The following is a 25,576-nucleotide window of genomic DNA, read 5'->3' on the forward strand; positions in this document are numbered from 1 at the left end:
CCAGGAACTAAATTTAGACCCTAGTTCCTGCGGTGGAAACGCACTGAGTTCCTCAAAAGGTTCCTAGTTCCGGGGTAAAGTTCCTGCGGTGGAAACGCGGCTTTAGTTGGCGTGGCCCAGGTGCCAACTGACTGACGTCACACAGGTGACTCTGGTTGGATCCGGTTGGATGTCTGGGAAGTGACGTCCAAAAACACACCCGCAATTACTGCTTTTCACCATTGGTACCGCCAAAGAGAACAAAACAGAAATCTTCGAGATTGTAACTTTAAATTTTAAAATTGGAATAAAGTGCCTACATCACCTTGAAAATGAAAACAAAGGGGACATTTGGGTTTTTTAATTTGAATTATGTCATGGTTTTTGCGCACATCAAATTAAAACGAATTGTAATTGTGGATTTGCATTTTCATTTGAATTTTGTCGCAGACATGCTTCAATACTTTGCATCGTCGCCACCAGCCAAAATCAGGTTGTGTTTCTGAAGCTCAGTTTCTGGTCTTGTTGTGAGATGTGTCTCACAAGGGCCAGTGCGGCTGAGTGGTTTCAGCCAGCTATTTCAATGTAAGTAAATGGTAAAAATACGATCGACATATGAAATGTTAGAAATTTTCCTTTCCAAAATTTTAAAGTATATCTCAAGAAGTTAAAAATAGGAGAAAATCAAAGATGACAGATTATTTGGGTCCAAAAGACAAATGAGCTGTGAGCTGGTATCAGTGGGTATTGAACACATATTAATATTAAATAGTTAAGGTTATGAATAATATATTACACCTTATAATGTTTAATGTGCTATAATATTGCCTACTATGTTAAATAGCCTACTGATCGGTATTTCTAAAATTATTAACAAAACAAAATGATCGAAGTAGTAGTACAGCCCTGCCATTGGGTGGCAGTAAACAATGTTTGTACGATAAAAATTTCAGAAACCCCCCCACAGCAGAAGAAGGAGGAAGAGACGTCACTTTGTTTTGTGTGCCAGCTGATCTGGCACACAAGGCGCTCCTCCAACATCAGCAACTGAGCCGAAAGGACAACGGCAACAATCTTTCAACTCATATGCTGTGATCCACCGGCTGTAGATTAAAAAAGTTACAGCAATCAGTAGACACGGCAACATGCATTCTAAGAGGAAATGCGGTCTGTAATTCACTAGGCTGCGAAGACAGTGGACAGCCAAATATTGCGGTGCTGTTTTATTTTAGACATTCGCCCGACAGAAACAACTTCTGAAAATGGTGGACACCGAGAGACTGTACATTTGGCTTTAAGGCCTTGCAGTTGCGGTAATCGGAAATCATTGATCTTTTCGTAACCGGGAGGCGTTCGGCTTTGTCATTTTTAGGTAGCTGTTTACTTGCTCTAGATGCGATAGGCGAAGCGGTGTATTGCAAATGGAGATCGAATAATTAGGAGACTGTTAGACTCCCAACCAATGCAAAGTTGCCAAGTCGTAGGCGGATATTACAGACAATTGTAAAATAGCCTATTCCTATTGGAAAGGGAAAATGTGGTTGAAACTATTTTTTTTGCTACTATATTTTTTGGTGTTGTTCGTTCTGGCTAGGTTTTTTGAGGCAATTGTCTGGTATGAAACGGGTATCTTTGCCACTCAGCTGGTGGATCCCGTAACACTCAGCTTCAAGAAGCTGAAAACGATTCTAGAATGCCGTGGTTTGGGATACTCTGGACTTCCAGAGAAGAAGGATGTCCGGGAGCTGGTCGAAAAATCTGGTGAGTTGGCTGTTTCTCCTGTAGAGTCACAGCCTACATTTTATACTGCTAAAAGAAACGACATTAAAAACAAGGCAATTTTGAGGGGGAAAAATTCGAAGGAATCGGTAAGAATGGTTCCCCTTATGTATGATTCATTGCGGTAATGTAGCATTAGCAAATAACCTTGCATTTAAGTGGTACGCTAGGGTACCCAGCTAAGTTTTCGCATTCAAAACGTAATACATATAAACTAAACAACCACCAAGCGTTAAAAAATTCTTAGAGCGGATGTCGTAATGGTGTTTTCAAACGAGCATTTCCCTGATGCGCTTATATTTCGACCAGTGGCTCCCAAACCAGCTCGGTCCTGGGACCCCCTGTGTATGCTGGTTTTTGTTCCAACTACAGTTGCATTAGCGGAATTTTAATAAGCTGCTAATTTTTCTTAATTAGGTGCTTTTCATGTTGAGATGTATTATTTACCCTCTTAAGCCACATTACCAGAAATATCTTTGCATACACGAAGAATAAAATTCCCATGTTGATATTGTTCTACATTGGAAACAATTAAAAAGAGATCTTTTTTGATCAGTCAAATACAGAGGTAGATCATTAGGCTCTTAATTAGCTTGTTGAACTCGTGTTTAATTTCTTTTTTTTTCTTAAAACTTTTAAACACAATGCAGGTTTGTCTCATTTTCTTTTGTTTTTGAATTCTTCATTATCTTCCAGCTGGTTCGTTTTAGTGGCCAGGTGTCCACACTTTCACCCATTTGGAGCCTATCGATTAACCTTAGTTTTTAATTTGAAGTTTTAGGTCTATTTGCAGTTGTTTGGAATTTAGTAGGCTACAGTTACAGTAACCACAATGTGAACAGGGTGATTTCGTTCCTGATGGAATGCATAGGCTACCTATTTCGGACATTATCTAGCTCAAGAGGGTACATAATCCCTCTAAACGCAAAAAACACCCAATTAAGAAAAAATATGTTAAAATTATGGGATTGCGATTGTAATTGGAACGAAAAACCACCGTATAAAGGGAGTCCCAAGAACCACGTTTGTGAACCCCTGATGCGTTCGGTGTGTGTTGTAGCGCGTTTTATTTGACACACGGAACAAGCAATTACGAGAAATTAAATTGAATAGGCTGTTTCATTTAACATCTTTTACGACTTGGAGTTGATAGCAGTCCCTACATACGTTTTAAAGTGAATGGAATGAATAATAAGTGGTTAGAAAAAAAACAAAATGGGCTAAATTTCACGTTGATAAATTGTTGGTATTTAGGCTACATTTGCACACTGATATTCTAGCATGTTTAGTGTTGTTTTAGTCAAACCATTCGTTTTAGAAAATTCTAACAAGTCGTGCAACAATTTCACTTGATCATGAAGTAGCTAAGTCCCAGAAATGTTTAACTCTAATAGTGTTTTATCATGGTAATAGAGTTGGTGCTACTACTCTGCAGTTGCTGTTTAATTTCAAACATCTTTCCCCCAGTATCAAATTGATCAGTGCTCAACAATCTCAATAATATGCTTAATATGTTCTGTAAAAACTGAGTGGAGCAAGGGCACAGATGTTCAAATTGTGTTCACTGTTTAGCGTAGCAATTGGTTTTGCTAACTATGGCATTTGAGCATGTCAGTCTGAGTGAAAATAATGCAATGAATAAAGGCCTTCTTTCTCGTGGTTTACAGGCGACTTAATGAAGGGAGAGCTGTATTCCGCACTGAAGAATGAGGAAGAGCAGGCAGAGGCCTCCTCCAGCACCACCTTCAGTGGCGAGATGCACTTCTATGAGCTGGTGGAGGATACCAAGGATGGTATCTGGTTAGTTCAGGTAAAGCTGGTTTTATTTATTTATTGATTGCTGTAGCGTTTAGCAAAGACTTTCATTTTGAAGCCTGTGTTTTTGTCCATCTCCCCATATCAAAATCAGTTGGACTTGGTTTCACTGATCATGTACATCATAGCTAGATAGACATTGATCTAACATCCAACATGTTTTCCAACCGATTTGGTTAGGTAGCACATTAACATCAGTAGGCCTACATGTTAAATTTAACGTACAAACTAGTGTGACAGACAGCCAGTTGCTGCATTTGAGATTAAAAGCAGACATATTTCGTAATGGTGTTGTTTATCCATTCCTGGGTTAACGAAATATGTTGTATGAACTTGTTTTAACACACACAGACTTTATTTCTATGTAGTGGCTATCTGGTTAATTTTAGTTCCAGACAATGAAGCACAAAGAACTTGCCAATTGCATGTGGTCAGTACATTGGATATTATCTGTTCAGTGAAAGTGATTTGACAGATAGCATGAGAGCAAATGAGCCTTTATCTCATTTAAAAATGAAGAGGAGTAAAGGTGAATTTGTCAGTTTATCAATTGATAACATCTGACTTCATGATCTCCAACACTGATATTACATGTCATTCACATGTTGAGGATTTCACTCGTCCAATTAAATACAGAGTAGTACTGTAGTTAGCATAATAGAATTATTTAGTGAATAAATGCATCTCAGCTGGAAGTGGCAGTTGGGGGCACAGATTCCTTTTGGAAGAGGATGTACCCCCCAGTGAACACCTATTTGGCTCTCAAAACACTTGGGGATCCTTATTGATTGTACTAACTGCTCAAATTGTAGAAACTGTCTGATGTCTTTTTCTAAAAACAAAGGTTGGTGAAGGAAATAGCCTTTTTATTATGTCACAATATCTCTGCTTTTGTCTGCATGTTGAGCACTAATAATGGTAGAACTGTGGGTAACGTAAGTGACCATTATAGGATTAGGCTAATATCATATTCCAATTAAGTATATAAGAATACTGATTATTTGTTTTATTTTAATACCAGCCCGATTGTTATTGTATAGCCTAATTTTTTAGTACATTTCCACATTTTCCTCTAAACAGCATCTACGGAAAAAATAACATATTTGCAAAACAAATTTTTTACCATATGACTAGAGATTTACCATGGTGTTACCTGATTTAATGCGCTAATTGACTTACCCCCAAACAATTGCAAGTTACAAAATTTTTTTTTTTTGCGTGCAAACACCCTTTGGGTTCACTCATTTAAATAAGCAAAATCAAATAGTTTATCAAACATACAAATGTGAAGTGGGACTGCAAAATACAGTAGGCTGCTGCCGTAGTTCATTTGTGAAATCAGAAATCCCAGTTGTTGAAGGAAAATATAATTATTATACATTTGAAATACCAATGCAAAATCATTTGTCTACATGTTTTAGGTTGGTTTCATGATCAGGGTCAGGATTAGGCTATGAAGTTGATGCATGTATCGTAGCAGCTTTTTCTGCCTGCATCTACAAAGAATCGCTGGTTAGTGAAGTTACACACTTAATCAATATTTGCAGTTAAGTAGAATTTTTTTCTCTTGTCATTAATGTATTGCTGTGGTGTTCTCTGTATAAGTATGTATGGCTGTTTAAAATACCCATCACATTTGAACATGTATTCAGTAATCTTTTGTATGAATTAATTTTTTTTATTACATGCATTGTTATTTTTGGTTATTGACTTTGACAAGTTTAGTCCACCTGAATTGCACTGGCCCATTATAAATGTTATTAGGGCGCTAAAGTGAGAATACTGTATAAATGAAAGAAAGGCAAGCTTGTGACAAATTTTATGTTTTTAGTTTAATTATTCAATATTTTCCAAAATAGATTGGATACTGGTGAGAGTGGCCTTCAGCTGCAAATAAATTCCAGTTTCCCCTCTTACATGTATGCTTTTTTGGTCTAATTTCATCATTGTTTGCATGATCAATGGTATGGCAGGTATTTTAAGACCGTAATCCATACCTCATTAGTCAACACCAATTAGCATCCTTATGAGTCAGCCTTGGCCATTCAAATGTTAAACATTCCATGATTCAAAGTAATAATTTCATGATTACAAATCCCAGAATTTTGCTACACAAAAAACCTATGGGTTCTTATAAAGCATTTTATTTTTTAGCCACAATTTAATAAGTGATGAAGTAGCGCATTCAAGGGTAATACACATTTGAGTGGTTAGACAATTAGTGTGTCTTCCATATCTGCCCAACAAGAAAGGTTTGTACATATTAACAGTAAAGCGTGCCTGATTAATGACCATCTGCCATTGCAAGCAATAGATTTTGCTAACTCCACCGCTTATGTTTTTTTGTTACTTAATGGAGAACACTTTATACATCACTGTGTCCAGGTACTTTAGGTATGCAGTCTGATAATTCACTTAAAAGGAATATGAATATGGCATTCACTTGGGCATTATATACAGTGCTGTGCAAATTGCCTCCTTCCAGATTTCAGCCAGTCATAATATAGATTTCCTATATTATTGCGTATTTGTCACATTGAATGGTTTCAGATCTCTAGACAAAATGTAATATTAGACAAAGTGAGTAAACACAAAACACATTTTTGTTATTTTATTTATTAAATGAAAAATGTTATCAAACGCCCATATCACCCATGTGAAGAGGTAATTGCTCCTTTAGTAACTCAATCAACCAGTTAATCAAATTTAATTGTTAATTTGATTCAGCTGATTGCACACAGCCAGGCTTGATTGCAGCCAGCCCTGTTGAATCTAAACCTCACTCATATTGAACCTTACCTTCAGAGTGAAGTAGTCGCCACAAAGTTCCTACAATCGCACTATGGCCCGAATAAAGGAAAAGGCTCTGGGACTCCACAGAACCACAGTGAGAACCATTATCTTCAAATGGAGAACACTTGGAGTAGTGGTGAATCTTCTCAGGATAGGCCAGCCTGCCAAAATTTCACCAAGGGTGCAGCGACTGTTCATGACTCCACTCCAGAAATAGACTGGACAAAAATGGGATTCATGGGAGAGTAGCAAGGCAGAAACCACTGCTAACATCAGTGTTCCCAAGCATACCTCAAGATCAACCATTTTACTGTTTTGCCGTGAACATTTTGGTCTCCAGACCTCAGCCCAATCGAAAATATGATTTTAATTAAACACAAGTGAAGTGAAGGATCTAAAGGAGCTGTATATGGAGGAATGGTTAAAAACATCGCCCTAGATATGAATGCTACCACAGACCACAGTAGTGCTCCTGAAAACTGAAAATGGGTTTAAATACTTGTGCCACTTGATTTATCATTTTAGAAGAGTGTCATTTTGATAAAGTGAATCATTATTGAAGTAGAATATTTTGTTCAAGTTTGGGAATGTAAATGGCAATTATTTATTTTTTTACAGTCTTCAACTTCATCAAAGGTGTGAATAATTATGAAGGGCACCCAGAGTGGTGTGTGTATGTAAATATGGCTAAAAGGGTACTGTAAATATAATTGCTACAGCAGCTGGCTTTGCACATTTAGGAGAATGTATGGTGGTCTGAGCTCTACTCAACTGTTGAAGGGTGAAAACCTTGGCTGATTTAACATGGAATTACCCTGCTGGTAATTACTCCGTTATCAGCACTGCACACTTTCAGTGGTGCACCTGCATTCTCTTCTGCTAAATTCTCTCCAGAACGAGAAAAGCCAGTCGCACATGTCAAATGCCCTGAGGGACAGTTTCTTCGGTATGTGTGCTTGTCAGATTCCATTTATTCACTTTTTTCTTTGTACTTTTTCCAGAAATAGTTTGTAGTGGCTAGTGTCAGCAAGAATGTATTATGCAATAGAGGGGTGATTTACTGATCCGAGTTATGTATAAATCCCTTGTTAAGTTTTTCAATTTTCTAGTATTTTTGTTGTAAAATAGCAGCGGAGCTAACATTACATTTACATTACATTACAGGCATTTGGCAGACGCTCTTATCCAGAGCGACGTACAACAAAGTGTATAACCATAACCAGGAACAAGTATGACGAAACCCCTAGAGAGAAGTACCGGTCCAAGTACAGGGAACAACCGCATAGTTCAACTTGGACCCTGATGGTTAAACTGATTAACACTAACAACGAGAACGGCAACAACGCAATCTATGGAAAAATAAAAATAAATAAAAATACAAGTAGTCGTTAAGACAGGCGCAACAACTAAGTCACCTATGAAACAGCTGCCTAGTTACAACCCTAAGTTTAGTCATTTACAGGGGGGAAGGGAGGGATGGGGAGAGGTGCAGCCTGAAGAGGTGGGTCTTCAGTCGTCGTTTGAAATGGGTCACAGTCTCAGCTGTTCTGACCTCCACAGGGAGGTCATTCCACCATCGTGGGGCCAGAACAGACAGGAGACGTGTTCTGGAAGTGCAGGTGCGAAGAGGGGGAGGTGCTAGGCGTCCTGAGGTAGCAGAACGGAGGGATCTGGCTGGCATGTAGGGTTTGAATATCTTGTGAAGGTATGCTGGGGCTGATCCCTTGACTGCCTGGTATGCTAGGACCAATGTTTTGAATTTGATGCGAGCTATAACAGGCAGCCAGTGGAGGGTAGTGAGCAGGGGAGTTACGTGGGAGTGTCTGGGGAGGTTGAAGACCAGACGAGCCGCAGCATTCTGAATGAGCTGCAGGGGTCTGGTGGCAGATGCCGGTAGTCCAGCCAGAAGAGAGTTGCAGTAGTCCAGGCGGGATAGAACCATTGCTTGGACCAGGAGCTGGGTTGAGTAGGTGGTGAGAAAGGGGCGGATTCTGCGGATGTTGTATAGGAAAAATCTGCATGCCCGGGTTACTGCTGCAATGTTGTTGGAGAGGGACAGCCTGTTGTCCATCATCACTCCGAGATTCTTGGCGCAGGGTGATGATGTCACTACGGTGTCCCCTAAGGAAATGGAAAAGTCGAGGAGGGGAGAGGATAGAGCAGGAATAAAGATTAGCTCCGTCTTTCCCGGGTTGAGCTTCAGGTGGTGATTGTCCATCCAGCTCTGTATGTCCCTCAGGCAAGCGGAGATGCGGGCAGGGACCTGTGTGTCCGATGGGGAGAAGGAGAGAAAGAGTTGCGTGTCGTCGGCATAGGAATGATAGGACAAGCCATGGGCAGATATTACAGGGCCAAGGGATCTGCTGTACATGGAGAAGAGAAGGGGACCAAGGACTGAGCCCTGGGGAACTCCGGTGGTGAGGGGACGGGGTGGTGATACCTTACCCGCCCAGGCAACCTGGAAGGAGCGGTCAGAGAGGTAGGACTCAATCCAGTCAAGGACTGTGCCGCGGATCCCTGTTGCTGCCAGGGAGGACAGGAGGGTAGAGTGGTCTAACATCTGCATAAAACAAAATAAAGCTACAGTCACGATTTAAAAAAAACTTTTGCCTGATATTGCAACATGCGCTTGTACGTATATATGTCCAAAACAAGAACATTACGTGTATCCTTCAATTGGCCTGTGAACCCTTAACTTGGTGGATGTCATACTCACCTTTCCAATACGTTATTATGTTTTCAAAGCTAGAATGGGAAGAACATCTGATGCCATTACATGGTTTGGGTCAGTGAATGTTCGTACATTAAGAAATAGTAATCTGAATTTTGGTGAAGTAATATATCATCACTCTTTACATCAAACCCACTTCTGGAGTTTGTGTTCATAAAGCTGTATTATTGCTTCATTTGACCATTTTTAATTATTTCCTTAAACTTGTTGATTGGTATTTGCAGGCATAAATAAGATAAATATAAAGTCTAAATTGCTATTTACTTTCATTAGATTTTCTTCTTAGGAATTTCTGTGGGTGCTAATAATTGTGACATGTTGATAAAAATGTTTCTTGATGAAGAAACAATTTACCAAACACCTGAACAATTTTACCTCTTAAAGATTAAATTGCTCTCATATTTGATCAAGCTGACAAGCAACATTTTTTCATCTTTAACCAAGGCACAAACAATTCTGGAAGGCATTGTATATACTGAAACCTGACATCACGGTAATTGTCTAGGCCTGATTCTGTTACATGTAAATTTTTTCAATGTTAATTTGGTATTAGTGTAAAACAGGTGGTCATTTCGTGTTTGAAATGCATCTATGTTCTGCTAAAAGCAGATATTTATAAAGATGTCATTCTGGAGGAGGGGGTGATGAGATGACATGAAGATTGTCACAAATCTTTATTGAAACTGCTGTTAAAGCCAAATATTATGGGCTGAATTCAATCCAATGCACTTGGACTGATTGAGTGCTGATGCCATTCAAACAAACCTTTAATCTGGCATCTTATCTAAATAAAGGCACTTTAGCACTATCCCAAGAAAGCAAGTGGAGGTCAGAGGTGCAGTATGTGCCAATGAAAATTAGTTTTCATATAAAACCTCTGGTTATAATTAATCAGTCAGACCACTATGAAATATTCATCTTTTTATATTAAGAGCTTTATTTGGGTTACACGTTTTCAAGCGTGCTAAATTCAGTTCAGTGTTTTCCAAAGCACAAAAACATATGAATTAGTAGGAAAACACCTGCAACTTGACTTTCTATCTTCCTGGTAATGTGATGAAAAACATTTTTCCATTTGTTTACATAAGAAGGCACCAGGACAAGGTCAAATTGCTTGTGTTCATTACAAGCATTATGTAATGTTTTAATCTACTATTGTGTAAAGACACAGTGAGGTTTCTGTTTTGGTTTCATTGCATCTGCAGTTTTGTGACATTGAATTTACTTCCAGAAAGCCATTTTGTTCATGACAGACTTATTTCTTTGACCCATTGAAATGTTGATTTGAGGATGCACAATATTGTTCAGGCATGAAAAGATACCAAAAGACAAGAGCGAGAACGTAGTTGTATGATTTCCCTGTTGCAATAGCTATTATTTTAATATTTATTTTGAATCTACACGTTGATGCTTTTCTATTGCAGAGTTAATTTGTCAAAGAAACTGTGTCTTGAGGGTTTCTCATAATTGGAGTTTTATATTGGAACTGATGTTAAATATAAACATTTTAGTAATAGCCTGTCCAAGCTCATTGATGTACAACATTCTTCATTTTAATCTCACACACACACACGCAGACACACACACACACACACATTTTCTTCTGCAAGCAGAGGTATGTATCTAAGCTTAACCAGGTGTCCACTGCAGTGCACATACTGTATCTATGACGTGCTAAATATGCTCATCATTATTCAACACATGAGAATACCACTAAAAACCTGCTGCAGTATTCATTCATTATGGGGAACACTGTAACCCAGTTGTATTTTAATGGTTCATTTTTGAATTTCACACACAACTGGAGACTTATGGCATGAGCTTGCACCAAATCATAACAATTAGTCTATATCAGTAAAGGCCACTATTAATATCCTTTGATAGAGCCCGGTTTGGGTGGGAGGCAATTTCTGGAGCAAATGGTTTGCTAGCTTGATTGCAATGTGTGGGTAGTGTGGAGCTCTAAGTTCTGTCTCTACCCTGGGCAATCAGGCAACCATTGGTGTTAATCCCTGAATATGATGATATAGTTCTATGTACTGTATATTTTTTAAACTTGTATTAACATGTATTAATACCTTCATTGTTACATTAGACTCATTAATACATCAGGTATAAGTGCATTTAGTGATATACAGTTGCAAGAAAGAGTTTGTGAACCCTTTGGAATTACCTTGATTATTTGCTCATTAAATGTGGTTTGATCTTAATTTAAGTCACAAAAATAGCCAATTCTGTCTATTATTCTGTCACGTGTAATAACACAATCAGTGAAACTTCATGTCTTTCTTGAATACATTGTCTAAACATTCACAGTTCAGGCTAGAAAATGTATGTGAACCCTTGTATCTAGTTAACTGGTTGGACCACTTTAGCAGCAGTAACCTCAACCTCGTCCTATAGCTGCCGATCAGAATTGCACAATGGTTAGGAGAAATTTTTGACCATTCCTCTGTACAGATGAAGATGCTTCAGTTCATTCATATTTCTTGCATGAACACCCCTCTTCATGTCATGCCACAACATCTCAGTTGGGTTAAGGTCTGGACTTGGTCATTCCAAAACATAAATCTTTTTCTGTTTAAACTTAGGTTACTCAGGTGTTTCGTGTCATTGTCTTGTGGCATCACCCAATTGAGCTTCAGCTTCATTCTCCTGTAAAACTTTTGAATTCAAAATTTTGAATTCTTTGATCTCTCAATGATTGCAAGCTGTTGAGGCCCTGAGGCAGCAAAGCAGCCCAAAACCATGGTGGTCCCTCCACCATGCTTCACAGTGGGGATGAGGTTTTGGTGTTGGTGAGCAGTGCCTTTTATCTCCAAATGTAGCTTTGTGCATTTCTGACAAAAAGTTAAACTTTTGTCTCCATCTATTTGTAGAATATTGTCCCAGAAGTGTTGCGGAACATGCAGGTGGTATTTTGAAACTTGATGTGCAGCAGTGGGGTTTTTTTTGGAGAGCAGTAGTTTCATCTGTGGTGTCCTCCCATGAATACCATTCTTATTTAGTGTTTTTCTTATAGTGGACGTATGAACAGAGGGTTCTGCAGGTTCTTTGCTGTTACCCTAGGGTTCAGCATTGCACGCTGCACTTTGCCGTGATCTTTGCAGGATGCCCATTCCCAGGGAGAGTAGCAATAGTGAAGTAATTTCCTTCATTTGCAGACAACTTGTCTTATTTTGGTTTGTTGAACACCCAGGCCTTTAGAAATTATTTTGTAGCGTTTCCAGCTTTATGCACCTCTACAGTTCTTCTAAGATCCTCAGAAAATTGTTTTGATCAGGGCATGGTTCACATGAACAGAGAAGAGCAGATTGTAAGTAACCAAGCTTTGTGTCCAACCCACACCTCCAATCTCATCTCATTGATTGGAACACCTGATTCCAATTAGCCTAGCTTTTGGAGAAGTCATTAGCCTTGAGGTTCACATACTTTTTCCAACCTAGACTGTGAATGTTTAAATGATGCATTTAGTATTGACAAGAAGCACAGTTATTTGTTTGTCATTAATTTAACAGATTGAGTTTGTCCATTATTGTGACTTACATGAAAATCGGACCAGATTTGATAAGTAATTAGTGCAGAAATCAAAGTAATTCCAAAGGGTTCATAATTTTTTTTCTTGCAACTGTATAAAGGATGACATAAGACATGGGTTTGTAAATTCTGTTTTCATGTGACATGATGCATCCTGCTGTGTGCTTTCTGTTGCATTGCCCCGTGTCTGTGGAAGAGATTTTCTTGCCATCTCAGAGCAGCACAGACTCCATCATTTTTGAACCTCCTCTTAGACCTAAAAACTGGCTCGTGATTTTTGTTCGTCTTGCTTTTTGTTTTTTTCTGTTTTTCTTTGTTTTAAAAGCACTTTAAAATCACTTTATAAATGAATTCATAATTCATAATAATAATAATAATAATAATAAGACTGAAGGAGTTCTCTGAATGCAGCAACCTGAGGGATTTTCTATGTGTTTATCTGACAGTTGTGATTTTGACTCGGAGTTTATCATTTTTTCACAAGCAGATTTTTTTTGCATTCTCAGTGTGGGTATCCACTTTGTCTCCAAAAGCCTCCAGCCACAAAAATGTAGGAGATATTGTTACAATACATACACTTTTGTGTGTGTAGAAACACTTGGAACATGGCACCATGACCCAGGTTACAGAAAGCACAGGATCAGGCAGGCTGTAGACATTGGTTTGATGCATGTCAAACAAAACTAATCTCTTTCCACAGGTGATAGCCAAAGACAGACACCCTCTAGTGAGTAAAGCCAACTGGGGGAAGATGGTCAAAAAGGTCTCTCAGTTTGGCATTCGGACCGGCACTTTCAACTGCTCTAGCGACTCCAGGTGAGCCCAAATTGTATGGTTTGCTACGGAATTTTTTCTCTCTATGCTTTGCTACTGAAAGGTACCATATAACTAGTTATAAAAAGATATGACCATTGTAGTTTTCCCTTAGTACTGTCCTTTGATACACAAATGAATCTAGAAGTTCTCAATTAATTTTGTTTGTTGGAAATTAGTATTTAAGTATGAATCCTGGGTAAACATTTGGACAAAATGTTTTGTTTAACTATACACTTACCCTTGTTTTTATTTGCTTGTAGAACCTCTCAAAGTGCTGTTCATTAAAAAGGTTTGCTATTTGAAGCCTTATAGTTTGAATTGTAGTTCATTTTGCCAAGACACAATGTATTAATTAGTGGTACTGTACTGTAGTTGCACTTTGGCAACTGGTCATGATACCAGCAGGTTGGAACTATTTTGTAGAGGCATAGGTTTGTGCCCATGACCTAAAGGTATTTGTAGTGAAAAGAATACTAGCAATACAGATTGAAAAATGTTTTCAAAATCTCATTATGGAACCTTAGCGAAAGGTATCGTAGTAAAATAAAAATGGAAAAGTATGTAAAATTACTGTAGTAATTAATACTAATTCACAGAAGTTCAGTGAAGACTAAGTTGGCTACCTTCTTTTGGCAATCTGCCAAGCAGATTGCTTTTTCAGAGTCAGTGTATTATCTTTCCCCTTCGGTGGCATTGGGAAGACCATCCCTTATAAATAACTGGGTCATCCTGAAATTGAGAAAAAAAAGAGTACCGTGTGATTCACATCGTTGACATGCTCTGTCTGGCAGTTTTTAATAAGGAAAATGATTTAAAGAATTTGTAGAACCATACATCCTCCTGAAGGTTAGCACTGATTGAATGTTTTATGACAGGCATGCAGGTTTCTTTTTATGATAAATTTCCTACGTTTAAGCAATTGTTGAAATAACTTTTTGAATGTCCTTTGGAAATAGATGGATCTGCTTACAGCCACACAGTCCACCTCGATCAGCAATCATCAACATTTTTAAAAGGGAGAGGCATTACACCATTGGAAACATTTTGTCAAAATGTTTCTGACTTTAAAGTACCTGCATTTAGAAAAGATTCACACTTAACATGTTTATGGCCGGAAGATTCAAATGTCTGGGTGTGTTGCCTTCATCAGTGAGATGCAGTTGTATGCTGATGGGCCATCCTTATATACTTAACAGAATCACCATCCTGATTTACGTTCAGTGCAAGTTCAGTGCAACTCTTTTTTTAACTCAAAGAGCTGAAATAGTAGTGAAATCTATTTCTATTTAAAATGACCTTTTAAACAGAAATCTTTTAAGTCTAAAATGTCACGAATAATACTCTAAACTACCAATTTGTCAGGGATCTCAGCCCTATGTACAATGCCTTTTACTGTATAAATAAAGTTATTCAGTCTGTAGGTGTTAGAGGTGTATCTTTACCCAGATACTGATTGTAAATGCACAAAATATTTTTAAATAATAATAATAATAATTTTTATTCCTGAAGTTGCTCAGGAGATATTTGTAAGATGAGATTAGTGGATAAAGTGAGCATTAAATGGAAAGCAATTGTAATTTGTTATGCGGAATAAAACGCATAAATGTTTTACTGAATTTCTGGACATGGTGACAGATTCTCATTTTTGACAAGAAACCTGCATAACAGACCATAGGTTTAGAAGCACATCCTTTTGCCCCTGGATGGTAAATCACTGTGGCACCCAATGTCACGTGTGTGTTCAGACAAGGTTATGATAAGGTGGTGAAAAAGCTTGGTCAGTGTCAAAGTATTGTGCAAGGTCACATATTTAAGTGCTTTTCATTATTGAGTGAACTGATTAAATATGGCGTTACTACAAAATTAGGTACAAAATTTGTGCTTTACAAAGGCCTCAGTCTTTTATTTTTCACTTATCCGGGACACTGACATGACTGGACCAGGCAACGGTTGGTGCAGAAAGGGTGGACTGTTGTTTTTAGGCTTTTTGATTGAGCCAAAGGTAACATTCTTTGAGATGTCATCACAGGATTACAACCCACAAACAGAGGGTTGATTTTCATCTCTCTTATGTTTGTGTACAGATTTTTGCTGAATAACCTTCTCAAATGACCATAATGAATCTAGCAGACTCAAAAAGTAATTTGCATGATCAAAAGTTCAATAAATGTTTGTACCATTCAAACATTTGTTCCATTGGGTGGCAAAAACACAGACATTTCCCCTGGAAGGTTGAAAATCAGTCACAAAGCTCACAGTTGGTGTCTTGCACTTGTTATTGTGACTAGGAGCCTTGTTTGAACATTTGTTTGAGTGTCAGAAACTTCTATACGCACTGGTATTTGTATACACAGTATATATTGCATACATTTGTAAAGACACTATTCCTAATTTGTGCTTGTGTACCAAAATTCGCCATCACTGGGGCCCACCTAAATTCCATGAATGTATATATCAGGACCTGGCAAGTAGATATTAAGACATTTTTTATGCATTAAAACTGGCATGTTCTCTGCTCTCTCCCCACAGGTACTGTCGGAAACGTGGCTGGCTGAAATCGACACTTATCATGTCTGTACCCCAGACCAACACTTCCAAAGGAAGAGTTATGCTTAAAGAGTATAACGGTAGGCGCGTGGAGACAGAGCACATCTTCAAGTGGATGACTGCTCATGTGGCGTCTCGGATCAAGACCCTCTGCACGCCGCGTGAGCTGGAGCAGGAGTGGCATGCCAGTGAGCATCCAGTGAAGATGTTCCTGTTTGCCGAGCTGGCCCAGCCACCAGCCTTCTTCTCTGCACTAAGCGTCAAGTTCACGGGGCGCATTGAGTTCATCTTTGTTGACACACGGGGCTGGGCCGCTGAGAGCCACCTGAAGGAGATTGGGGTGTCCCAGGTACCATCGTATGTGCTGAAGACCCCTGAAGGTATGTACCGATATGGGAACAGCACTGGGGAGTTCATCTCCCTCCATGCCATGGACACCTTCCTGCGCTCGGTTCAGCCTGAGGTCAATGACCTCTTTGTACTCAGCCTGGTCATGGTCAACCTGATGGCCTGGATGGACCTGTTTATCACGCAGGGTGCTACAGTCAAGCGCTTCGTAGTCCTCATCAGCACCCTGGGGACCTACAACTCTCTACTAATCATCTCCTGGCTGCCTATACTGGGCTTCCTGCAGCTGCCATACCTGGACAGCTTCTATGAGTACAGCCTGAAGCTGCTAAGGTATGCTGACACCACAGCACTAGCCTCTTGGGTGAGGGCTGACTGGACCTTCTACTCCTCCCACCCGGCACTTTTCCTCGGTACCTACCTTGGGCATGGCCTGCTCGTCGACTACTTTGAGAAAAAGAGACGGAGGAACAACAATGAAGATGAAATTAATGCCAACAACCTAGAGTGGCTGTCCAGCCTTTGGGACTGGTACACCAGCTACCTCATCCACCCCATCGCCTCCTTCCACAACTTCCCCAATGAATCTGACTGGGACGACGACCCAGACTTCCTCCTGGAGAGGCTGGCCTTCCCTGACCTCTGGCTCCACCCACTCATCCCCACCGACTATATCAAGAGCCTTGCCACCTGGCGCTTCAGGCGCCATGGCCACAGAAGGGCAGCTGGCAGTGGGGTGGATGAGGATGGCCTCTATGATGGTGGTGGCGAATCAGAAGGCGAGTCCAGGAGTGAGCAGGATGAATCATCTGACGACGAGCACGGTGGGGGTGAGGAAGTGTTGGCCTCAAGGTGCACGTGTGAGCATGAAGGTTTGGGAAGTGGAACTGGTTCAGAGGGAGGCGAAGGGTATGAAGCATGCAACATAAATGGTAGCGGAGAGGGCCGGGAGGCAGATTGGTGTTCCTGGCCAACTAGCATGCTGCGGTGCACGGAGTGTGTTGTGTGCCTGGAGAACTTTGCGGACAGTTGCCTCGTTATGGGGCTGCCGTGTGGTCACGTGTTCCACCAGCAGTGCATTGTGATCTGGCTGGCAGCCGGCCGGCACTGCTGTCCCGTGTGCCGATGGCCATCCTACAAGAAAAAACCTGACAGATTGCAGGAACAGCGCCCATAGAAGCAGGATGGGGCGTGCCGCTGGATCACTCTGGCCTGGGGAACAATCCTGCTTCCTGCACTTAACTTATCTTAATACTTGATGTGTCAATGTTAGTCTTTAGAGCTATGTTAAACTGTTTTTTTTTTTGTGGTTTGAACCTTAGTTTTACTTTAGGGTGGACAGAAGGGAAAATAATATGGTATACAACAGAAGCACTAATGATTAAAAACATTTTTTACATTTGGTTGCCTTGACTTTAAAGGACATGAAAACATTTGGCTGTAGCAGAAAAACGCTTATGCGTTTAAACTATAATCTAAAGCTCATTGAACTAGCTGAAGCTAAGTCACACTTAAATAAGCTATCGCTTGCTCTCGCAAGGGAGCATTACGTAACCAGAAGTCTTAACTAATAAATCTACAGTTTTTTGCATTTGAAAATGTGGACAACGTTGAATCCAGGTTACTGTCATTTGGAATTCTTTCAGTCCAGTCATTTTCCTCATTTTACTCACTTCAGTTCTGTGTTTGTTTCCTTCCTGTTATGCATCCAGAAGCACAAGAAAGAAGCAGGGGTCAGTGTAAGAATATAGATTTCAATCATTACAATTAAAAGGAGTGAACTGCAACTAAGATCAGTGGCAGCGTTGGAGGTTTGCCTTCAGCTTGTACCGGTTCCTCCTTGCAACTTCACAGCTGAGATGGGGAGATTTAGTGCAGTGTGGTTGGGAATAGGACTGCACTTAAGTGCTGTAAGATCTCTGCACACACCTTTTCCTGGGCCGGGGCCGGAGCTCCGGTAAATAAAATAAGATACAAAGGTGCCTCTATTTAGCTGGGGGAGGAAGGCTGACAATCTCCACCTACCGGACATTGTCAGTAAGAAATACCGATAGCACCTGTTCCCCAATTTCTCACCCCACAATACTAAGCATCTAGGAGGCTCCTTTGACTGTCTTCACATGGCCATCATCATTTTCGGAAGCCATGCAAGAACTAATAAAATATGCACAGGATTAGAACATGTACATTAAATTTAAGGACTAAGTGCATTTTTTGTGGATTGCATAGTTCACTGTGTAAGGACCATCACAGAGCAGTAAGGACAAGCTCACACCGTAACCCTGAAAATTAGCACTGCTTGCTTGTAATCTTCATCTATATTCTTGTGTATTTCATTTCTGAAAAACCAAAGGACCAGGTGCAATTCTCCAACACTAAGGGTGAAGGTAGCAGCTTCTGTTAAGCAGTGGTCATGCTTGTGCTGTTTTAATTTTTGGCATGAGGGAGATTGCTTTTGTTCTGTGACTTTCACACCTTAACTTGGCTTGTCTAAACATTTTCTCCAGTTTTGTTGGTCCTCATGTGGTAATGCAGGACACTTTGCTTTTCTCTCTGTACAGGATGCACGCTGGTCTGGTTTGTCCAGATGCATAATGTGGTTTTAGTCCAATCAGGAAAGCGTGTGTGATCTTGCTCAACGTGGTGGCAAATGCCACACTGGTTAGTGTCCGAAATTGCTTACTTACCTACTATTGAGTATACAAGTTGTATGCAACATGTACACTCAATTGTATACAAGTAAGCTGTTTCAGACATGGCCCTGGTCTATCTTACCTGAGCCTGGAAAGGATTCAATGTCCCCAGTACTCTCTGCTTATGAACAAAAGAGTCTGGACACTTGGCTTCAAGGCCTTGTATTTGCACATGACATTGCAATCTATGACCGAAGTTTGAAACCTGAAGGTGGATATTTATTGTGCAGAAATCACTATAGTTCAATGAATTTGCCCAAGACAAATATTAATTGTATGTTTAGGGTACTGATTTGTAGGAAAGAGCCAAATAGGTCTAGTATTTATATGAAATCATAATTGTATTTACACCAGACCTAATTTAATTACAAAATTCTTGAAATGCCCTCTGTTGTACCTTTGTGAACATGTGGAAAATGTTACTTATGAATGTTCAATAAATTACATCTATAGCAAGATTTTTTTTTGGTTTTGTTCCCATGCACTAATGGCATGTTCAAATGCATGAGCAACATGCTTGCAACTAAATATTTCAAATTTTAGCATCCAAATCAGACAGCCAAAAAAAGGATCAAATTCTTCACACAGATTAAATTCTGCACATGTAAAAGGTATAAATGAAACCCCATGTGTTGGAAAAATATCTTTTTTAGTGATTTAATAGGTCTTGTGCAGGTGATTTTAGTAGTGTCTGTAAATGTTCAGTCATTTTCCCCCCATGCACCGGTAGGTCACTGCCATAGAGACTCATTTTGGATTCTTTACTTAATAGTGTCAAATCCGCAGGGAGCTCCAGGAAGGAGAGAAGTGGCTGCCTGCTTACAAGTACTGCTGTCCACATAGGCTAACTGAAGACACCACAGTAGCAGTGGCTTGTGAGGTGTTAGTCCCACACACACTCCCCAGGCCCCTTTTGTAGAAAAACCTCTGACAAACCTGAGCAGACTTTGGAATTGTCCCCCTGCCTTAGTCTCAGCTGCTTAAACTCTGTTTCAGAAATAGGGCACTGTCAGAGTCAGGAAAGTCATCCTCACAGAAAAACGGCAAGAAAATTTTCTTGTTATTTAACCATTGACAAGCAAATTATTTTTTTGTTGAAGTCTATGTGTAATGGAATTATGTGATTACAGTAAAAAAAACCCACTAAGTTCTCCCTCTAAAGTCCAGCAATAACCTCAGCTAACTGACAGGCACAGTGTCCGATATGATTAGCTTGCTAAGCTAAAAGCCAAGGTCCCAGCCAAGAGAACTGATCGCACACATTTTGGATTCCGGGATTGATGTCAAACAGTTACACTTGTGTACTTGTGAGTTTAACCACCTTCACTGGATAGATGTAGCTTGGGCTTTTCCTGAGTAAAGAGCATCTCTACACTTCGTACCTGAGCACAGGACACCAACATCCTACTTATCTTCACATTACGCATGTCCCCACTTGGCTGTGGGACACACGCACAGCGCCACCTCATCCAGTCTGTTCCTTGTCCAAAATGGGAGGGTAGTGGATACCAACGACTGTCCCACACTACCTGAACACAACCTGAGTCTCATCCAGGTCCCAGGAGTCATCACACACCATCCCTTAGGGGCTGCTAACAGTCCTGCTCTGCCCCCCTAGCGTTTTAAGTAAGATGGTGGCTGCAATTGGCTGATGGGAACAAGATGACCTCTTACTTGTGGTTGAACTATTCCGGTACTGAACCACTGCAAATTTGACTGGTAATTGTGAGAAGGTTTTTTAGAATTGTCCAATCATAAAGTTTTGGTACATGATGCCACCTGGGCCATGCAATACATGATGGAACAGTTGGTGTTCTGTTATGTTGTCATATTCCCAGTACCTCATTTTCTATTCCAGAACTGTGGGCCTGTAGATGGACCTCTCACCAAATACCACTGTGCTTTCACAGCTCAGGGATTACAATCAGGGGCCCTGCTCATGTTAATGGAGGAAACATTAAAAAAGCCTTGTAGAAATTCTCAGCTGCTTTGAGAGTAAAGAAATCAAAATACATGAAACATACAATAAGACTGAAGAATTAAAAGGTATAGCAATCCCTGCATTAACTGGTTTCCATTCCAACCAGTTGCAACTCCTGAATTGTTATGAGTGGTTAATTGTTTAATTAGATTATTTTAAGGTCTGTTGAAGTATTTATTTTTGTTACGTCTGTTGAAGTATTTATTTTGTTGCTTGCCATGAAGTATAATAGCCAATTTTCGTGCCTCAGGAGTTTTAAGATCAAATCATGCTTTTAGTTTTACAATGTGGTAAATTAGCCTTTCAGAAAGAATGTGCCTGTTTACATAATAGACTGGCTGGTAAAATATGTTAACTCTAAACTGCTGAAAGTGTTTACATCTGGTCACTGAAACAAAATCAATAAGCCAAACCTGTTTTCAATTAAAATAAGTTGAAGGAAAGCATTCTGAAATAATAGCAACACATGCGTTAAACAATGTCAATTAGTCAAGGGATTAGAAGTGGCACACAAAAAAATCAACACAACTCTTGCCCTTCTAGACCAGTCCACTAAGTGCAATCATTTGTTGGATTGCATGAGATGCACCTTGGTACTGAGTTCAGACAACCTGCAGAAGTATCATTGACTAATTACCCAGCTGAGACAATCAGAGTGCTGAAGTATTTAAAGTGCAGTGGAGAGCTTCTTTACAAACATCCTTTCTTTCAGTATGAAGGTGTACAGATGCAGTGGGCAGCTTGTGGTATGGCTTGGTGTTTTGGCCATTACTTTGGCACAGCACCAAGATAAATATTTTGGACCACAGGGTTCGGAAGCGGTTCCTTTTCAGAGATTCCAAGTCAGTGGCTTTGAGAAGGTGCCATGTGGAGACCCTAGCATTACTAGCACTGACTGTGAAGCCATGAACTGCTGCTTTGATCAACAACAGTGTTATTATGCAAACTAAGGTAAGCATTGGGTCATTGTGAGTGGTTCTTTGTATTGATTGCTGTTAAAATGGTGCTACCTGCTTTTGTCCTTGGTTCACGTGTCACTTTCTACCCCCCAGTTACAGTTCACTGTCTCCGGGATGGTCTGTTTCTGGTTGTGGTGTCCAGAGCTACCGCCTTGACTCTAAGCCTGCTAGAGCGTGATGCAGCAACCTGTGGTCCTGTAGATGCCACTGCTTCCTCCCTTTTTCCCTTTAAGGGAGTTGACTTGCTGCTTAACACTAACCATTTCCTTCCTCTTCCAGGAGGAAGAGTTATGTATGAGAACAGGTTGTCCTCTTCATATGAAGTGGGGATTGGACTCTTGGGCTCCATCACAAGGGACAGTGTGTTTAAGTGAAGGGTCTTTGACTTGGTTCTCCTGTTCCTGATCACTGACTTGTGTTAGACTTTCCTTCCAGTGCCGGTATCTTGGTAGTGAGGTGGTGTCTCTGGTGGCTGAGGTGAACACCGTTCCTCCTCCCCTTCCAGTAGCTGCTCCAGGACCCCTCCGTGTGGAGCTCAGATTAGCTAATGGCCAATGTGACTCAAAAGGATCACTGAAAGCTAAGCTTTTTTTTAATTTTTTTATTAAAATGCTTGTTCCATGGGCCATGTTAACCTGCCCTCCATGGTCTCTAGCAAATGTGTACAGCTCCTACTACAGTGAAGTGGACTACCCTGTGACACAGGTTTTGCGGGAACCTGTGTATGTGGAGGTGCGTGTCTTGGAGAGGACTGATCCCAACATTGTCCTGACTCTGGAACACTGCTGGGCCACATCCTCAGCCTGCCCCAGAGTCTTCTGGTTAATGGGTAACTTGCACTGACTTTTCCTGGCCACTTCTTCCACCAACCACCCCCCCCAACAAAATGATCACTGTCCTTTTGCAGGTGTCCCTACCATGGTGACCAGTACCTGACCACCTTGGTTCCTGTGGATGGCTCCTCTGGGCTCCAATACCCAACTCATTACAAGCGGTTCATTGTCCAGATGTTTACTTTTGTGGATGCTACCTCCTTGCTGAAGGAAACGGTACTGTCTGACTGCTACTTTACTGTTCCTGCTTCATGCAACAGGATTTTAATCCTTGACTACTTCCTCACAGGTGTTCATCCATTGTAGTACAGCACTGCCACCCTTCTGCTGCTGATCGCTGTGAACAGAGATGCAGCAGGCAGAGTGAGTGATTAATGGAAGATGCTGGTGCCCTGTGCTTCAGCTTCTAAGGCAGTGTGACGTGGGCACTAACTCCTACTGTGGCTTTTCAGGGAGGACTATTGCTACTAAAGAAAAGTTTCCATTGGGGAAACTATAGTGGTTTCTAGTCAGAAAGTGATCTTGCTGGACTTGGAGCCCCCAGTATCTGACACCTACTCTGACAATGAAGGCGAGTGGCACCTCTATAGTAGATTCATCTGTACTGTGTCTTTGTAATGAATAACTAATGTGGCTGTTGGTTTTTGTTTCCAGTGCCCCAGTCACTTGGCTATGGCCTGCTGGAAATGGCTGCCTCGGTTGTGCTTGTCTCTGTCTTGGTCCTGGCTGTCGTGTGTGGAGATCACATTCTCTGCAGGAGGTTAAAGCTGTGAGCATCTTATAAATAAAAGCTGTTGTACAACACCCCAATGTTTCTGGTTTAATGTCAACTATGGGTGACTGGCATTTAAGTGCTAAGTGTGGTTCCTCTTCTCCTCTTCCCCTCTAGATGAGTTTGACAAACATCATTTCATGTAATGTAAAATGAATTAATCACCCTATGAAGAGGAACATCTTAAGAGAGCCCAGGTGGCCAAGCTTCAGGAACCTCATCTTTCTGATAGAACACGCTAAATTAAACTGGGTTGGTCTACTTTCGTTCTTCCTACAATTTACCAAGAGGGGGGGTTGCAATTCTTCTTGTATTTAAAAAAAAAAAAAAAAAACTCCATACTGAGGAGTATTGTTTCAGGTAGCATATACTCTCCCAAATATATTCCAAGCCTCATTTTATTCTAAACTACTTTCTGAAGTATCACAATAGGAGGGTATTAATTGTGCACTTGACCCAAGTATCAAATCAATCAAATTTTATTTGTATAGTGTATTTTACAATACGCTTTACAGACAACCGTGGCCTAAACCCCCATAGGAGCAAGCCTAAGGCAACTGTGGCAAGGGGGAAAAACTTCCTGTGGCAGATGGGAAGAAACCTTGGAAGGAACCAGGCTCAAGGGGGAAACCCATCCTCCTCTGGTCTGCTCAGGGTGCGGACTGGTGACCAACATGTCAGTCAGGTTTATGGTGTGGCTCAGATGATGGGTGGGGCCGGGTGATGGTGATGGGGAACAGCAGGTGGTGACAGATGTGGGCAGGGTGGAGGCAATGACAAAAGACGGGCTGGACCACAGAGGTGGGGGAGACCAGACGACTCTCGAAGCACTCTCGAGGATTGGGGCAAGAGCCCCGCCGGCAGCGTGGGGAAGAGGTTAGAAACGGCAATTAGGGAATTTGCAATATAGCACAGTGGGTAAAGTGGCAGTATTATGTATTGGGGGGACCCCACCAGGAGTAGTATATGGCTGCATAGCTACTAGGACAGGGATGGAGAGCCCATGCAGTCATGAGGGGTACACAAGTATTGACAATAATCCACCAAAATTAGCCCCAGCATTGAGAAACTCAGTTTACCAAAGAATTATGTAATGAGTTGAATCATTTGTGTGAAGAATTGTTAATTCAGAGCAAGATTGTTTCACTCTTGCTCTTACCAATCATGTTCAGGGATTGATCAATTTGACATCCAGGGTGATTATTCATAGGACCAAATCATGTAAAATTAACATGTGTAGTATATTTGATAGTTCTATCGTATCTATTGAGATTAAGCCACCTTAGAGACCCCTCTTTCCATTGATTTAAATTAAATTATTTAGCAGCTCTCTTTAAAGTATTGTGAAGACCAATGGAAATACTTTATCCTTATGATACTCTTAACCCATCTGTATTGTGGGATACTGCAAAGGCATATGAGGGGGGCTATATTGTCATACTTCAGCATGGAAAAATAAATTTTTAGTAATCCAGTTGTAGCTGGAATTAAAGATAAGAAATCTAGAGTGTCATATTAAGTGAGAAGTAACTATGTCTTTTACAACTTGATGCTGCTCGATCAGCACTGAATCAGCATTTAACAGAAATCAGAACATGAACTATTTGAATATGGTATTAAATCTGGCAGATTTATAGCTCAGTTGAAGGGAGGAACCCCTTATTACAAACAGTAATGGCATTAAACAGTTTGTGACAAAAAAAAATCAGTTTAAGACAGTTTAAGTTTTATCAAAATCTTTATACATCGGATAGTTTGAGCACACCTGCTCACAGCAGCCTTTTCTTAATAGATATATACTCCCAACTTTATCAGACGAGCAATGTGATACTTTAAGACCACTAACAGAAGCAGAGGTCTTAGAAATGATTAACTCCCTTAAAAATGGGAAATCACCAGGTCCTGATGGTTTTGGCCCAGAATTCTTTAACCATCTTGGGAAATTAATTGTGGGCCTATTAACAATAATGTATGCATAAGGGTCTTCTCCCAC

At 40.5% G+C, this 25,576-nt stretch overlaps 1 protein-coding gene and 1 pseudogene across 1 annotated transcript; both read left to right on the top strand.

Moving 5' to 3' along the window:
* The first annotated feature begins 967 nt into the window (after positions 1–967).
* On the top strand, positions 968–19,494 carry rnf103 (ring finger protein 103). The gene is made up of 4 exons (XM_064344158.1): positions 968–1,740; positions 3,426–3,568; positions 13,335–13,450; positions 15,980–19,494. Exons 1-4 carry the CDS (start codon positions 1,515–1,517, stop codon positions 17,520–17,522), a joined length of 2,028 nt encoding a protein of 675 aa, XP_064200228.1. The 5' UTR covers positions 968–1,514; the 3' UTR covers positions 17,523–19,494.
* Positions 19,495–21,456: 1,962 nt separating this feature from the next.
* On the top strand, positions 21,457–23,615 carry LOC135259611 (zona pellucida sperm-binding protein 4-like; annotated as a pseudogene).
* The last annotated feature ends 1,961 nt before the right edge of the window (positions 23,616–25,576 follow it).

This window comes from Anguilla rostrata, chromosome 7 (assembly GCF_018555375.3).
Source record: "Anguilla rostrata isolate EN2019 chromosome 7, ASM1855537v3, whole genome shotgun sequence".
In the NCBI taxonomy this organism is placed as follows: domain Eukaryota; kingdom Metazoa; phylum Chordata; class Actinopteri; order Anguilliformes; family Anguillidae; genus Anguilla; species Anguilla rostrata.

Excerpts from the sequence above, each read along its gene's own strand:
- rnf103 (XM_064344158.1), top strand. The coding sequence starts at position 1,515 with ATGTGGTTGAAACTATTTTTTTTGCTACTATATTTTTTGGTGTTGTTC. Across the intron at positions 1,741-3,425 it reads GGAGCTGGTCGAAAAATCTG|GCGACTTAATGAAGGGAGAG; the intron begins GTGAGTTGGCTG and ends CGTGGTTTACAG. Across the intron at positions 13,451-15,979 it reads AACTGCTCTAGCGACTCCAG|GTACTGTCGGAAACGTGGCT; the intron begins GTGAGCCCAAAT and ends CTCTCCCCACAG.